The sequence below is a fragment of the Crocodylus siamensis genome, chromosome 7 (assembly GCF_052110815.1).
Source record: "Crocodylus siamensis isolate JL-2025a chromosome 7, ASM5211081v1, whole genome shotgun sequence".
NCBI lineage: Eukaryota > Metazoa > Chordata > Crocodylia > Crocodylidae > Crocodylus > Crocodylus siamensis.
This window is the reverse complement of record NC_143401.1, coordinates 86,390,894-86,407,414: the sequence shown is the minus strand read 5'-3', so window position 1 is coordinate 86,407,414 and position 16,521 is coordinate 86,390,894. Positions and strand designations below refer to the sequence as shown.

Below are 16,521 nucleotides of genomic sequence, written 5' to 3'. Positions count from 1 at the left end.
TGTGCAAGCAGTTCTATGGTTCCAGGCAACACACTTAATTGCTCTGAAGAGTTATTTGAGAGAAAGAAAATAATGCAATTAGCAATATATGATAGGATATATTACATTTCTGAAATTTAATTTTCAGGTACCATTTGCCAAAAACATATATGGGCTCATTGCACCAAATTTTGGGGTCGGGTTTGCCATTGGTAAGTAAAGCGACATGTAATCTGCTCTTTACTTTCTGTTGCCATGCTGAAAGAGGAATAACCATCCCTGGACTCTGATCTGAATTTATCTGTAAGCTAGAAATCATTTCAAGGGCTACACTCAAAGTGTTCAGCCAAGAATCTCATTAGCCAGGCTAGTTTAAACCCAGAACAATTCCATCTTTCAGATTATCTGGCTATTTAGATCATATTTTTACAATTCCAGAGATGCATTAATTGAACAAAAAAAAAGGCCTCACACACTTTTTACTATTGCCTGGTATTTACCTAGAAACAGGCACATTAGAAACAGATGTATTGCTGACCCAGTATAAATATCCTGGCATAGCTATATATACTCTTTCAGTACATTGCATATATTTAAAAAGAACAGTGCTTTTTGAGTTTTTGGGTTTTGTTATTTTCATTCCAAGACACAGGAGCAGACAGATGCCTAATTTGATATTTGATGGGCTTTCTAAAGTATCTGCAGAAACAAAGAACTTGTAGTAAGCGTGGCTATTATAGTATTCATTACAAACCTTGAATCTCACACAGCTTTTGGATCTGATAAACAGCTGATGCTGTTTTCTCATTCACAGTGACAGCATAGCTCAGGTGTCATCCATGTGAAATACAGTTTAATAATTATGATAGACTCCAAACTAATATAATCCTGTGTGTGTGTATAAACATGGACAGAATAGTTTATTTCCTGTAGGAACAGCTTTGGAGTGTTTTTTAAGATTAAAATCTCTTTCAGTTTCATTTAGATTTTTTTAGTTTGTATGAAAGCTAAAGAGAGAGAAAAAATGAAAGCTGCTTCATTAAATACATTTTCCCTCCTATCATCATCAGGAATGGTGGATTCTTCCATGATGCCAATTATGGGCTACCTTGTAGATCTGCGCCATGTTTCAGTCTACGGCAGTGTGTATGCAATAGCTGATGTTGCCTTTTGCATGGGGTTTGCATTAGGTAAGGACTAAATTTCTCCTGTTTGCATTGCATCTAAAGAGTTGTGAAAAGAGAAATGAAAAAGACTTAAGGGCAGTGACAGCTCTGTTAACTGTAAAACTGGTGTGCTTCTGCAGCCTGGGATTGGTGTGCAGTGGAAATAACACAGGAGCGCCAGGGTGAGGATTCCACACTGCCTGTATGCCATGGCTCTGTGTCCTGCACAAGATGCATCCGTGCTGTTAAAGATGTTTGAGGCAAGACAGGCATTGACTACAAAAGCTGTCTGCAGTGTTGGGCCACTGCTGTACTTGCAGCTAAAGCAATGGCTATTGCAGTCTGCCTGATGGAAGGGTTTCATTCTGTCCTCCTTCAGTCTACTGTGGGGGAACCTTGTGTCCAGCCTTTTGGCTCAGGCTTGGTGCAAAAAAGTGCGTGAAGGGTCTGAACTAGTGCCTTTGAAATCAATGGGAGGACCTCCATGAACTTCAGTGGGTGTGAAACTGGGACCCAGAAAAGGTTTGTGCTTAAACTTGAATTTAAAATCCATATTTACATTGCTCACCAGGCTTGTTTCTCTAATGATGGTCAGAAATATTTTGTACGTGCAGCATTTGTAAATAAAAAGCTTTTTTTCTAAAAGGTCCCTCTGCTGGCGGTGCCATTGCCAAGGCCATCGGTTTCCCATGGCTCATGACAATTATAGGGATTGTGGATATTCTCTTTGCTCCTCTGTGTTTCTTCCTTCGAAGTCCTCCTGCCAAGGAAGAAAAAATGGTGAGCAGATTTTCTTTAAAATCAAAACAAAATGTACTGTCTTTCTACTTCTTTAGCACTCATTTCTCAGCAACAGGACCTAAAGGTTTTCTGATATCTCTACCCTTTCACACATGGAGTATAAACTATATGCTCGGTGCATAATTTGGTATTCTTTTGCCCCTTCCTCCCACCTTTTGCACTACTTTTAACCAGACCCAATTCTTTAATCCTGCAAGACAATCAGCAATGTATGTTTTCTTGGGCTTGGAGCAATAAAGGCCCAATGAACAGTCCTAAAAAACAGTTTAATAGCTAGATTCAGTATAAAAAGCTGCACCTCCTCTGGGGTGGAGACTTGAGTTTACATAAGAGGTGTGCATGGGTTTTTTGCTGTACGCTGATTTATTGGACGTCTTGCCTTCCCTACTAGCCCCAGAAAAAGGTTTCTTGGGCTCAGCAGGTGCTGGCTTTTTCTGTGTCCTCCAAGGGGCTTTACACTGTATTTTACTCCCTCCCCTCCTTAGTTTATCTACCTGCAGACTCAGGCCTCTTGCTGAGTTTTACTTCTCATACTGCTGCGCACAAGTTTCCAGGGCCAGGCTTTGCTCTGAATATCTCTTCCATCTGTTTGGCAAGCAGTTTGGGAGTTGCCAGTCTGTAGGTGCTACAGGGGACATGATAAAACATTAGTAGGTCACGTGTAGCCATCACAGGTTTCTTGCTTCAGCACTGGGGTGATCTGCAAAACCAGTGGAATCCATGCAGCATCTCTCCCTGTGCTGTACAACAGCAGGTCTAGCTCAGCCCCTCTCCCTAGGTGCCTCGGAGATCCTGCCAAAACTGAAAAAAATGCTGTTCTGGCCCTAACTGCCCTTTCAAAGTAAGAGACTTGCAGTCACCAAATGGCAAAAAACAATTGTCCACAACTCCTTGTATTAGAAATGCAGTGGATATCTCTGAAAGGTATGAGCAGAACACAACTGATAGGAGCCTTCCTATTTGGGGGAGGCACAAACAGAATGGAACAAAATACTCGCTGAAATTCCAACAAGCATGGGTGCAACGGACCTCCTGTGCTGTCGAGTCCAAAAGCAATTTCCCAGAGATGTCTTTTGACTGCTCAGTCTGACCTTTCCAGACTGCACTAGTCATTTTACACAGTGGTTAGAATTGGGCAGCAGAAAAGAGAGCTGCTGCTATTTGCCAGGCACATGGACTTTGGCAACTTTGCTTCAGTCTTTGCTAGTTGCAGCTCCTTGCATTTTGAAATGTCTATTGGAAGACAGGAATGGGCTTGGTGAGTACCAGTATGAGGGAAGAGTACCTACCAGATTGCTCAAGAGATGATTCAGGTTTCTGAGTCTCTTCAAGAAAAGATCCTAGCTGCAGCCAGGGAAAATAATAAGGGTTAGCAAATGGTGGCCTAAGAGCAAGCCAGAAGTTCTGGAAGACTGAAGTTTCAAGGAGTATTTGATGAATGCAGTGCCAGAATCATGAACAGCAAAGTGCACTTCCTGGAGGGAATCCTCCATTTTCAGTTATTCCTGCAGCTAAAGTGCCCTTGGGGGGCGATGGGGGAGGAGGGAGCACTTGCCATGTGAACAGTCTTGGGCTTGTGAATTTTTGAGCCTTTTAGTTTTTATAAAAAACTTGTGCTGGTTTTACCTGATCAGACAAGTCTTCATACAAGCCAGGATAGACAGTACGTTATTTTGATAGCCCTTCTGAACTGCTTAATTTAGCCACTCTGAGGGTCAAATGAAGACATCTCTTTCCCATCTACTGTGGTCTTTTTTGTCCTCCTTTCCTTCTTCCTTTCTCTTCCACTGACCTATTAGCAAAGGAGCGTGGAACAAAGATTACAATGGGTAAAATTCCAAGGCTGTGGCTAGGAGAATCTCCTGTTTCCATTGATTTTTTTTTTTTACAGATTATCTCCAACATTTCCCACTGCTTTGAAACATAAGGCAGTAGTACAGGAGGGGAAAGCAAAGAGAACCACACTAGGCAAGGAGGAAACACTGCTTATGAATGAATGCCGGTTTTCATCTGCCTGTGGTGCAGATGAATTAGAAAGAATTTGTCCCATGGTGAAGACAACAAGCTTAGTTACAGCTGCCTTTTACAGATAAAAGGCCAGAGCTACATTGGAGTTATTTCCCAAACAAGTATTTAAACCTACACAAAAATACCGGATTTTTTAACCCTCAAGGACCTGAAACAGCATGTGTATTTTATAAGTTTATGAAATTAAATCCTGACCCCGCTGCCTTCTCTAGGGAAAGGGCCTCACTTCAGATGTTTATCCAGCAGTACCTTGATTGGGGCCTACCAGTAGTATTATATACTTTATAATCGCCAAGAACAACACTCTTTAAGCAACTTGTCACTGAACTAGCATTGTTCAGCTTTCAATTTGGAGGAAGAGTTCCTACTGTATTCCATTAGTGTTGCATGATTAATTGAAAGCCATAGACTAGGATGTATATAGTTCATAGGCTGTGCTCTGAATCTTGCGGAAAAACTTTGCTGAGGCATTAAGAAGACAGATTTCATGGTGATGGCCAAAAAGTCAATGTTATGCTTTTGGCAGGTCCTTTACGGTAATAAACAAATTTTATAGGGCAATTAGAATTTGGCGGCCAGTGATTTCAATGCAGTCAGATTACGATCACGCCAATCGCACCTTGTCGTGCATTAGCAGATGCATGACCAAGAGACTGAGGGAAGTGATACTTCTCCTCTATGCGGCATTGGTCAGGCTGCAGCTGGAGAACTGTGTCCAGTTTTGGGCGCCGCACTTCAAGAGGGACACGGAGAATCTGGAGAGAGCTCAGAGGAGGGCCACTCACATGATTAGTGGCCTCTGTGAAAGACCCTACGAGGGGAGGTTGAGGGATCTGGATCCCTTCAGCCTTCACAAGAGACATCTGGGGGGAGACCTTGTAGCTGTCTATAAGTTTATCAAGGGAGGACAACAGAGTTGGAGGTACGCTACTTACCAGGGCACCCCTAGGAGTAACTAGGAACAATGGGTACAAATTAGTGGAGAGTAGATTCCGGTTTGACTTAGGAAGAAATTTTTCACAGTAAGGGTGGCCAGAATCTGGAGCGGGCTGCCAAGAGAGGTGGTACTGTCCCCTAACTTGGAGGTCTTCAAGAGGAGGCTAGACAGGCACCTAGTCATCTGACTGTGGCCCTCTTTCCTGCCTGGGATAGGGGGTCGGATGCAATGATTCTTCGTGGTCCCTTCCAACTCTACAATCTATGAATCTCTATAGGGTGCAGTTCACACTTGGACCATTTTCTGTCTTGGATTAGGCACACAAGTCATGTGGAGCTCAAAGGATTTTTACTAGCATGTTCCTGGGCTTAATCTGGACTTTTCAGTAGAGCTGAGTCTGTCTCACTGTAAAACACTATAAAAGCTGTTACTTGCTTAATGTGGAGCCTGAAACCAGGGGAAAAAATTAAATGCATGTTCAAAGCAACTAATAAAATGTCGAATAGCAATAGCACAGACTAGTCCTATGGCTTTGCAAAGGCAGCAGAAGTGGTAAGGAAATCAAGCAATGGACAGAGCCTTTGCTCAAGGAAGCAGCTTTCCACTTTCTTGCAATTCACATAACTAACAGTGATCTGAACTAGAACTAATTCATTATTTGTAATGCATAAGAACGATAACACAAGCACCCCAGCTTAGCTACCTGTGGTGAAAAACAGTTTCAACTGAAGTTCACTATGGAGCTGGGGGGTAAAGATTTCTTTTACCTAGCCAGTGTATATAGGTTTGTCCTATTTTTACTGAAATTAGGGATGCTTTCCTGAAAGAAGTGGAAGTGTCTAAATCTGTGGCTGCAGTTGTGTAGTTACCCCCCGACCCGCATACAGCATAACTGCTTATATCTATGCTCTGTTTTCTTTTAGGCAATACTCATGGATCACAACTGTCCTGTTAAAACAAAAATGTACACTCAGAACAACATCCAGTCCTATCCCATAGGTGGTGACGATGAAGAGTCTGAAAGCGATGAATGATACCCAGAGCCATACCCAGTATTTTGGTGTTCAAAAAGCAGTGTTTCATGTGAAACATTTCATCCAGAAATATGTTTTAGTTTTACTGTACTTTTAATGGTGAAATAGTCAAGAAACCAAAGGTATATTATTAATTTCTGATGGCTATAAAGCAGACTGCTGCCTTATGAAGAGGGAAAATAAAAAGCTTTTATAGGGGTTTGTATAAACAGTGTTAAACTTCATGTATTTAATTTTGTTAAATATTATACAGTATATTTTTGATTAAATGTGTAGTATAAATCTATATAAATATAGTTTTTTTAAAGTTCACTTGTGGACACTTTCACACAAAACTTCATTTTATGCTTAGAGCCATTGGTGGGGCAAAGTCAAGTCAGTAAAACTCTTTTTTTTTTCCAATCTGTGGAATAAATTGAGTTTGAGGATGACACAGCTATCCCCTCTCGATCCTTTTTAGGGTTAGTGTGCTCCCTCAGGCACACGCAGACTGGAATGACAAGGCAGTGTTGCATAGTGTTGGGGTCATGCAGTGCCAGGTTTTTATTTCTTGTTGCTGACTCCAGAGTCAAGCTCTGCTTACAAAACTGGTGGCACAGCGAGAGTGCTGGGTAGGGAGGGAAAAAATACCCCACTTTTTTCCAAACATTTGTGTTCACACAGGTCAGTACATTTCTTTTACTACTTTGATTTTTAATACAGTTTGAACCCACAAGCTGGTTACATTGGTGGGAGAATTCATGAATATACATATTTAATTTTAGGAGTGGAAGAATAATAACAGAGCTAGTGTATATTAAAGATGGTTGATGTTGATGTATAAGATTTACCCTTTTTATATTCAGATTTATTTTGTCATATCTCTGAAACTTTATTTTAGATACTTACACATTCATTTAAGGTGTTTAATAGTTGATATTGCAGAATCACAGTATTTACTCGTGAGTCCTACAAGTAAGATGATAAACATCCATAGTTGCTTTGAGCAATTTGATTTTCAGGCTGATAGTTGGCTAGATACCTAGACATGTTTATGGTTTCGTCTGTTTGAAAATTAAGTCAAAATATAAATTACACTTAATAATGGAAAAGGAACAGACAATTTGTTTCCAATACCTCAAATTATCATTTGATGAAGCTAAATCTAATGGAAAGAAAGTACTGCAGTAAACAATCAACCTACACATCTGCACCGAGGAAAAGAAACTTCAGAAGTAAAACAAATGCTCAACAAAAAACAACGTGCACTTTTATCCAGTGGTGTGTGCATTTTGGTTTTATTTGTAACTGAATCTTAATGTGCCTTCATGTAACAGCAGATGTTTTATGGACTATAGCGTAGATATTCTGTGTTTACATATAGTTTTGTAAAGTTTATATAGTATGCTCAGAAAGTATTGAAATGCTGTGGATCAAACTTCAAGTATCTCTTTGTTGATAATTATGGATTCAGATGCCAGAAAAAATAAATAAAATACAACCTAAACTACATCATGATTTAATTGTAATAAAATGTGATAAAAGGTTACCATCTTTTGTGCCAAATGGAAAGGAGGCATGATGGACTTCACCTAATCCACGGGAAAACAACACTTAATTCATGTAGTGGATCTATGCTTTCCACTAGTGGGATTAAAAACTTTACCTCAAGGAGAAAGGCTGTCTGCACATAACCTGCTAACATAAAAACAAGATCTCCCAAATTATCTGTTGCTGAGTACTGATCCAAACTTTTGTCTACTATTTAAATAAATAATGCAGACAGATGTAGTGTGGCACATAGACTATTCTCTTCTAATGGACATGTGTAAGTAAATGGGAATTGTGAGAAAATATTGGTGGAGGGAGGGGGAAACAGACCCCTGAAATGGTATGAAGGACTTCAGTAGTAGATATATAGTGCTTTCGAAGACTGACTTCATACCAGGAATCTCTTTTTCTTCTAATCTCATTTTAATGGATGCAGCTAAAGAATCTTTTTCATCCTTTGGAAGCTTATGTGCTACAACATGATCATTTAAATTTCAATTAACTGACAATATTGACAATTGAGTGAAGTGTTATTTGCTTACTCAATAATTGCATTAACCAATTTACTGCTTAAAAGTTCACAAGGTTTAGATAACATTTACCTCTGTAAAATGAAACACAGGAACTTGCATCACAGAAGAAAAGGTGGAAGGTCTTGCTCACTGATTGTTTTTACATTTTTCTTGGGGAAGAAAAAAAATAATATAAACTAAGTTGGCACTGCTACAAAAAAAAAGCAACTGGGTGGTGTGGGACTTCTACGGAGAGACATGGGACACATCTACATGAGATGCTGACTGTGTAGTGGTGTGTCACAGCACTAACAGTGCTAATACACTACTACACATTATTATTCAGCTACTGTGAAGTCACATCACTTAAAAGGCATTTGCCAGCACTACTGTGTGGTAACTTGGAATCACTTGAAAACTCCTATACCCTAGTTATTGCACATTAATTTAGTACTTGGTTATACAAGTACTGAATAAATGCACAGTAACCACTGCGCAATAGTGTCTTGTGTGGACGTGCCCACAGGGGTCAGACTCCTCCTTTAAAAGCCAAGGGCCAGACACAGAAACATGCGCGGCCTTGCTGTGACTGACCTCAGGTACTACTTCATCACGGAGCTTTTGGACAGCGCACCCAAGCAGCACAGAGCCAACTGGCTGTGCTATATCACCCTGCCCATCCACAGGGATGTGCGCTGAAAACTGGCACAGTTTTGTACATCTGTACCGCTGCCTCACTCTCCCCTTCCAAAGTGCAATAAAACACTGGCTGTAGTGGTGTGTTTTTGCAGTTGTGCTACATTGGGCATATTTGTGTATTTCTCCCTAAAAAGTTATTATACCTTAGATGATAAACTATTATAATGCAAATATATTAAATATAACATAGTGCAAAGAAGTTGGTAATTTAGCAAAACTATTTTATTAAAGCTTGTTCTTATGATAAAGTCATAGCCAACAAAATCATATCAGGCAGAATTTCCATAAATGCGTGTAGCTGCCACCTATCTAGATAGCACTAAGCCAAGATTCTGTTTTCTATGGTATTCTTTATTTTCAGCTATTTACAGTCAAGCATGGAAGCAAAGAGTACAACAGGAATGTAGTATTACAACTTTTCCCTCAAGAGCCAGCGCTTGCGTAGTTAATGCCAGATAGGAGTTTTGTTTTCCTTCTCATCACTAAAATACAACTATTTCACCCCCACCCCATTCAACATATTTAAAAATATTGCACTACATTTAATTTATATCTTACAATCATCATTAGCAATGTTATATGAAGAAAATTCTATCCAGCTTCTCTATCCATTATATTATACATTTATGTAATTTAAAATCCTGAATGTGTTGTTGTGAAATCAAAATTTGCATTTTTTTTCCTGCAGCTCCTTCACATCTGGCAGTATAAATGAAGTACTTGGATACACTTGAAAACTCCTTTACTAATCAATAATGAGCAAACACTGATGGAGATTTAATCCAGATCGCCACCAATGAATGGTAAGATACCCAGACGATAACAATGAGAAAGACATACTATGCATTTCAAATCAAGCATGGGTTAAATGACTTAATCAGTAAGGGGGGGATTTTTTTTTAAAATTATTATTTGCTGAAGTAGAATTTCAAGGAGTGTTATACATGCGTATTTATAGAATGGATAACGTTTTCACGTGTCAGCTGAAGAATTATCAACTGCTGAAAATACTTCACAAAAAAGTGCAACTAGTTGCAAGACTGAAAGTAACAGCTTTGCTTAAAGATAGAAGTAGTATTTTTTTACTGCTGGATCTACTGTTTATTGTTTTTGCCTCCCTATTTTATAGTGGACAAGTTTAACAGTGTAGTATGTTAGTGGCTGCCCACCAAAAATTGTTTAAATTAGTGGTCTAACTGAATAGTTTCGCCTCTGATTCCACAATCAGTGATATCATAGTACAGTACTTAAACATAAAAAATTATGGTATTTCTGTATTAAGATGAAACTTGAAGAAATTCATAATAAATAGGGATAATGCATTTAGTTAGATGATGCGTAGAGCCAAAATTTACATATAGCACATGATCAGACTGCTTGCTAAAATTCCTCCTTATCTCATCTGAACATATTTGTTTGAATCCAGTGGGAGAGATGTATGTAGTTTAAGATTTTTTTTTTTTTTTTTAAAGCTGGCCTTTTCGCTCTTAGCATTTCTTCTGGTTGAGTGGCTGAATGCAGTTCTTCAACATCTGATGATCCCAGGAGTGTTGACATACACAGCATTTATTGATTCTGTTCAAATCCCATATTTATTCTGCACTTAGAATGTGTGGCAAAATATTAAACCCTCTTGAAATAGTAATGTTGCTGCATGCCTTTCATAGACAGTGATAAGGATAAAAAACCCCCAGCTTCTGAGAACTTCAGTTTTCCTTTTGCAGGTTAAATATTACATTTCACAGCAGGATTTGTGTGTTATAAGGCTGCTGCCAGCTATTTATCTCAATTAAAACAAACAAACTTGCTACGTTTTCTGGCATACTCCCCATAAAATTACTACGCAGCATCAGTCCATATTGAATACATGAAACAATGTTTAATATCCCAAAGGTCTAACAAGGGATGCTTTTTAGCATAACAAGACCATATTGCAGACTAATCATGACTTTTTCAAGTTAGGGTGTTTAACAAAGTATGGAAAGCAAGTAATGCGATATGTAATGGTACTTTTAACTAAATATTAATAATAGACAAAAAGCCACTGTGTTTGGCAAAAATAAATACACAGCCGTTTAGAAGACATATTAATGCACCATGATCAAAATTTCAAAACCTGGTCCCTTAATGACTGCTGTGTTGTCACCAGGTTAAGCATGCAGCAAGCTTATAACTTTTTCATCACATGATGGAAATGAAACATTTTGAAATCCTGGCGGTTTCCTGTTCAAAACACTAGTTCAAAGAAAAACAAACAAACAAAAGTGTCAATAATGCTCTAAAGACACCACACATACATTAATGTGAAATGTTAAGGTTACATAATTAGAAAAAGTTAAAAATAAATTATTAAAAATAAACTCCCAGTATAAACCCAAAAATGTACTTCTAACACAATTTGAACCAGCCAGTTTAACAATATGGTGGTACCGTAGCTGGAAGAGAACCTCTACTAAACCATACTCTTGCACAGGCAAGTAACTGTGAAGAAGCTGGCTGTATACATTATACCAGTGTTTAATTAAGCTCTGATGTGTTTTTTGATTAAGTGCAAAATATTTTTTTCAGTCCATCCTTCTGAAGGCTAAATATCAGTCTGCTGATCGAGGTGGATCATATGGTTCTTCTGATATGCTGCTGTTTAATGTTGGAGCCTCTGTCAGATTGACATCTTCATGATCCATTTCTTCTGCAGTGCTGGTTTCCTCTGTGTTTTTAGTCATTTTTTTGGACTGCTGGTCTAAAGATATATTTTCTAAAGATTCTATATCCTCAATACCTGCTCGGTAGTGGATCATGAGCAGCGTAAGCGCCTGCAGTCTTTCAGCTGATTTAATCAATGCAGCAGAAATTAATGCTTTTTTCCTTGCATCGGTTGTTTCTTTTTCTTCTTTAAGCAGTAAATTGTTATTTTCTAGTTCTTGATCTATTTCATTCTGTAGCTTATCCAACATGAACTCCAATTTCTGGAATCTTTCCTCTGTAGGCAAACTTCTATACAGGTCACGGCCAATTTCTTTAACAGCAATGAAGACACTGTCATCTAGTCCTCCCTCCTTTCTTGCTAATTTAGTTGCACGTTTTGAAGGACTATTTGAACCACTGATTTCAGTGTCACTGCTTTCATTATCTGAAGTGTTTGGTGTGTGCTTTGGAGAAGGCTCTACGGCATCTGTTCCTGGTTCAGCGAGGCGAGTTTTAGGGACTTGCCGAAGATTTAAAAAACGAGTGCTTGTGTTGATAATATGTCTTGTTAAACCTGTTGTTTTGTTAACAGACTTGCTTTCTGAATCAATGCGAGAGGATGCAGGAGCCTGATTTTCCTGGATTTCTGTTTTAAAGCTTCCCATGGTTCGATCGAGTTTCCTTTCAGCTGCCACACAAAATGGAGTTTCAGTCAGACATTTTTCTTGACATTTTTTATGACAAACATAAGCGCAGAGCATGCACTGAGAAGCTGCTTTAGTCCAAACTTTCTTTTTGCAGTAATCGCACCACGTTGGATTCTGAAACTGAGTATCTTGAAAGTTATGCTTGTTTTCGGTAAACACCATTTGTCCCAGATACATATGCTCTTTTGGAAGCGCGTGAATTTCTTCTTCCGAGTTAGATTCCCGTTCTTGTTCCAGCAGAAAGCTCGAATCTTCAGCTTCACCGTCTTTTAAATATTTGAAGTGCAAAGTTACATCTCCATAGCAAAACTTTTCATTGAATCCCTTATGCACTGTCAAATTGCGAAATGCAGTTCTAGTGACGGCAGCTTTAGGAGCAGGGGCATCTAATCTAAACGTTCTGATGTATTCCATGGATGATGTAGCTATACAATCTAAAGCAATTTCTTCAAGTTTTATACTTACGTGTCCTAAGCAGATAAGCCCACCCATTTTGAAAGGGTCTCTGCACCAAAGTGCAACATTAAGGTACTTATGGTAGCCTTCCACTTCATATATACAGGAGGATGCTCTTGTCCTTGCCCATCTACCCTGTCGGTTGCGATATGGAATTTCAGGCGATTCCCATACTTGCTCGTCTCCGCCATCCTTAGAACCACGTGCATTTTCTAAAATTGTATCTTTTAATATTTCTTGTTTTGGTACAGCTGTTACTTTTGATAGCGCTGGGTCTTCTACCTGATCACTATTTTTTGTTATCTTCTCTGAACATTTATCTCCATTATTTACAGGTGGAGGAGGCCTCTCTGGTTTTTCAGAAGATATGTCGCCAGTTTCTATTTGAGTTTCACTAGAAGACAAAGTAAGTTTAATCTGTGGTCTCGGTGGGACAGGAGGTTTAGCACTGGATCCCTGTGGCGGTCTGACTGATTGCTGTGTTGGGTCTTGGCTCTCAGAACTTTTGGGTGCTAACGGTTTGGCTCCATCTTTTGATTGAGTTTTTAAATTTGTTTGATAATTTCCTAAGTGTAACTTGCGATTTAGAATTGGAGATATAGTTCCAAGTGGTTTAGCAGCAAATGTTACTACCGAACGTTTAGGACTCTGAGTTGTTGGAATCTCTTCATTCAGCTCAGCTGATTTTATCTCACATGCTAAGTCTTCAAATTCAGAATCCAAGTCTTTGCTCTCAGCATCTGCTGAAATGCTAACTTGGTCCTCTTCTTGGTGTGTCGAAAAAGTAGATTCCTCTAACTGTGCAAAACTGTCTTGCAGTGCTGCACCATGCTGATTATAACCCACAGGCCTCTCATAAAAGACTAAAACTCTATCGCCAGCCTGCTTGATAAGCTTTAACACTTGAACAGTTGAGGTGATTTTAACACCTAGGTAAAAAGTAAAAACAAAAATTAGCAAACTCAAAAGGAAAAAAAAATCCCTTATATAAGTGACCAAAAAGCAGTACGTGAATAATTCAATTCTGCAATATTTAGTAATTGTATCACTGAAAGCCGCTATAAGGTGGGGCTGGCAATGTCTTCTGGCAGGGCATTTGCATGACCCACCTCTAGTTGCACGTCAGCGGAAAGATTTTCAAGAGCAAAAGTTCTTGTCATTAGTCCCTAACTGTACAGCCTTACATGCTGGACAACTTGATAGTAGTCTCATGTAGCGATTAGATTATGGATTGCATAGGATAGTTTGGATAGGGACGATCCTGCCTCAGGCAGAGCGCTGGACTAGATGACCCCTGGAGGTCCTTTCCAGCGCTACTTTTCTATGATTTCACTCCACTTCTGTTACTACTTCAGACCTCAAAATCATTCTTGCTCTCTGATGTCCTGGTCTTTCTATCACAGTGCCTCCTATCTTTATGAGTCAATGTCATTAATGAAAATATTAAGGCAAGTCCCAAAACCAGTCCTTGAGGAACTCTACTAGTAACCTCTCTCCTACTTGAAATTTCCCCTTTCAATACTACCTGTTGCCATTTCCCCTTTAGTTAGTTCCTTACCCACCTTACAATACTGCACATGACTGTTTTCTCCAGCTTAACTAGTTAACTCTTATTTTGCACTATATCAGATGTTTACTGACATTTAGATATATGAGATTTCCTTTCTGGAGAAAATCAGTTGTTTTACCAAAGGGGAAAAAAAAAAAATCAGGTTATTTTGTTGTAATCTACCTTTGGCAAACCTGTGTTGCATTTTATCCTATATACCCATTTACCCCCATGCTTTTATGTTATCCATTCCTTCAAAATTTGTACCACAATATTATGCCAGATTTTAGAAAAATAAGCCTGTAGTTGCCTGGCTTACTTTTTTTTAAGATGTAGGTAACTACTTTTGCTGTTCTCCAACCATATGGCTTATGTTCAACAGACTATGATTTCATATGCCAATTCATAATCCTGGGATGAGACTGCCTCGTTTCCACTCTCATCTTGAGTGAATCAGTCTCTTAGTTTTGCTTCCATGTCAGTTCTGGTATTTGCATTTCCATACTGTCATTCCAGTTAGCTGCCCCACTACTGCCTCAACATGCTGGATCATCATTCTTACTGAAAGCTGCGGCCAAGCATTTATTTATTGTTTGGGCTGTAGCTAGGTCATCTCTAATCCTTACAAAACAACAACCCAAATTCTTCTTTCAGTGTTCTCTGTATTTGTACGTCTTATCAAGCCTTTTCTTTCTAGTTTAATATCCTTTGTAAGATCTAACTCACCTTGACTTTTGCTACTTCTTCATCCCTATACTTCTTGATCTCCAAGACAGTTCTCCTTACTATAAATCTTGTCTTCCATTCCTCATAGCTCCCTTCGTATCCTAAACATTTTTCTTGAATCAGCTTTTATCATCCATTCCTAAAATAATTTTGGCCCAGATTGTTTCATCCATTCTGTCCTCTTGTTTCTTTAGTCTGTATAATGATTATACTATAATCATTAAGGAGCACTACTATGATAGTACTTCTATCCTGAATAGTTTTATTGAATTTAGTAATATTTTGGTGATGATTGCTATTACCATTTTCTGTTATTCCCCATATATCCACTGTTAGATGCTACACAGGAAGTCAGTCCCATCATTTGATTATCTGGGTTCCTTGCATTGGTATATAAACACTTCCATTCCTTACTGAACATATTCCGCTGACTAGCTAGGTTAAACACTCACTTTCACTGACTGTCCTTCATATCCATCTACTGTTTTCATCCATATTAATACTTTCTTTTTCTTTGTTGCCTGTTTTCCTACCCGCTGATATTCCTTTTCCATTGCTGTATCCTGAAACTCCAGCTTAAGTTTTAAAAAACAAAGATTTCCAGGATCAACATAGGAACATGCTTTACAAACAGAGTACGCTAGACAAAACCCCTGTAAATCTATCTAGATAGAGGTGTCAACGTGAACCCAGAGAAGTTGAATTCGTTTTTAATTATGGACTATGAGCCTAAGTGCCTCAATCCACATCGGGATTCCTAATGAGTCTGGGAATTTTACACAAAAATCAAGAGTAGATTATAGTTTCTATGCAGCAACTAAGATTTTATAGATGTCACTGACCTAAATGTTCAGAATTTTCAGGGGCATAATGTTAAATGCTTACATGTTATTTCAGTTCCCAAATTGGAAAAGAAAAGGTCTAACACGTTAGTACTTTAGAGCTAAAACTTTTATGTTTGCCAGGATGGAAAAAGGCACTTGAGAGGACATAACAGCAGTCTTCAAATACATGAAAGCCTACCATGAACGAGGAGGGAAAACAGCTTTTCTCTCTTGCTGCAGTGTAGGACATGGACCTATGGCTTGAAGTTGTAGCAAAGTAGGTTTAAATTGGTATCAGGAAAAACTTCTTCACGGTTAGGAGCGGAAGGCAGTGGGCCAGACTGCCTAGAAAAGATGTGGACTCTCCATCACTGGAGGTGTTCAAGAAGTTGGATAGGTACTGGTCAGGGAATGGTTTAGGCATAGCTATGCCAATGTTCAACTATGGGTATATTTCCCATGCTTCTGGGCTTTGCTGGTCGCCACGTGCAGCTGGGAGGGAATTTTTTCCCCTCCTACTGCTACATTTTCTTCAGAAACAAGGCTGGGGATTTTGACTGGGGTGCACTAACGCTCCTGCTGAGATTGAAACCGAGAGGTTCCTGGCTACAGCATCTTGTCCCTTCACACAAGGTCAGACTGATAGCCATATCTGAGGTGAGGAAATAAATTTTACCCCGTGGTCAAATTAGTATGGACCTTGGGGAGTTTCATCTTCTTGTAGGCATGGCCCTATACCTGGGATTTCTCAAGTGTATTTTAGTAACCTTTGCAGCAGCAGGATATTGGCCACTATGTTCCCCCTGCTTTCTCTGTATCAAATTGGGGTGGTATGTCTTGTGCTGTGTGTGTCTGGGTTGACTGAGCAGTTAGACAATGAATAAGATG

The 16,521-nt window shown here is 39.1% G+C and overlaps 2 protein-coding genes across 2 annotated transcripts in view; one reads left to right on the top strand and one right to left on the bottom strand.

The window, feature by feature from the left end:
• Positions 1-8,759, top strand: part of SLC18A2 (solute carrier family 18 member A2) — a 34,480-nt gene extending 25,721 nt beyond the window's left edge. The window contains exons 12-15 of the mRNA XM_090057299.1: positions 128-191; positions 1,050-1,169; positions 1,792-1,925; positions 5,835-8,759. Of these exons, the coding sequence (XP_089913425.1) occupies positions 128-191; positions 1,050-1,169; positions 1,792-1,925; positions 5,835-5,945 (429 nt within the window). The 3' untranslated portion in view covers positions 5,946-8,759. The remainder of the gene's footprint in view (positions 1-127; positions 192-1,049; positions 1,170-1,791; positions 1,926-5,834) is intronic.
• Positions 8,760-8,890: 131 nt separating this feature from the next.
• The window catches only part of PDZD8 (PDZ domain containing 8), an 84,459-nt gene continuing 76,828 nt past the window's right edge, over positions 8,891-16,521 (bottom strand). Inside the window, exon 5 of the mRNA XM_090057298.1 lies at positions 8,891-13,463. Within this exon, the coding sequence (XP_089913424.1) occupies positions 11,278-13,463 (2,186 nt within the window). The 3' untranslated portion in view covers positions 8,891-11,277. The remainder of the gene's footprint in view (positions 13,464-16,521) is intronic.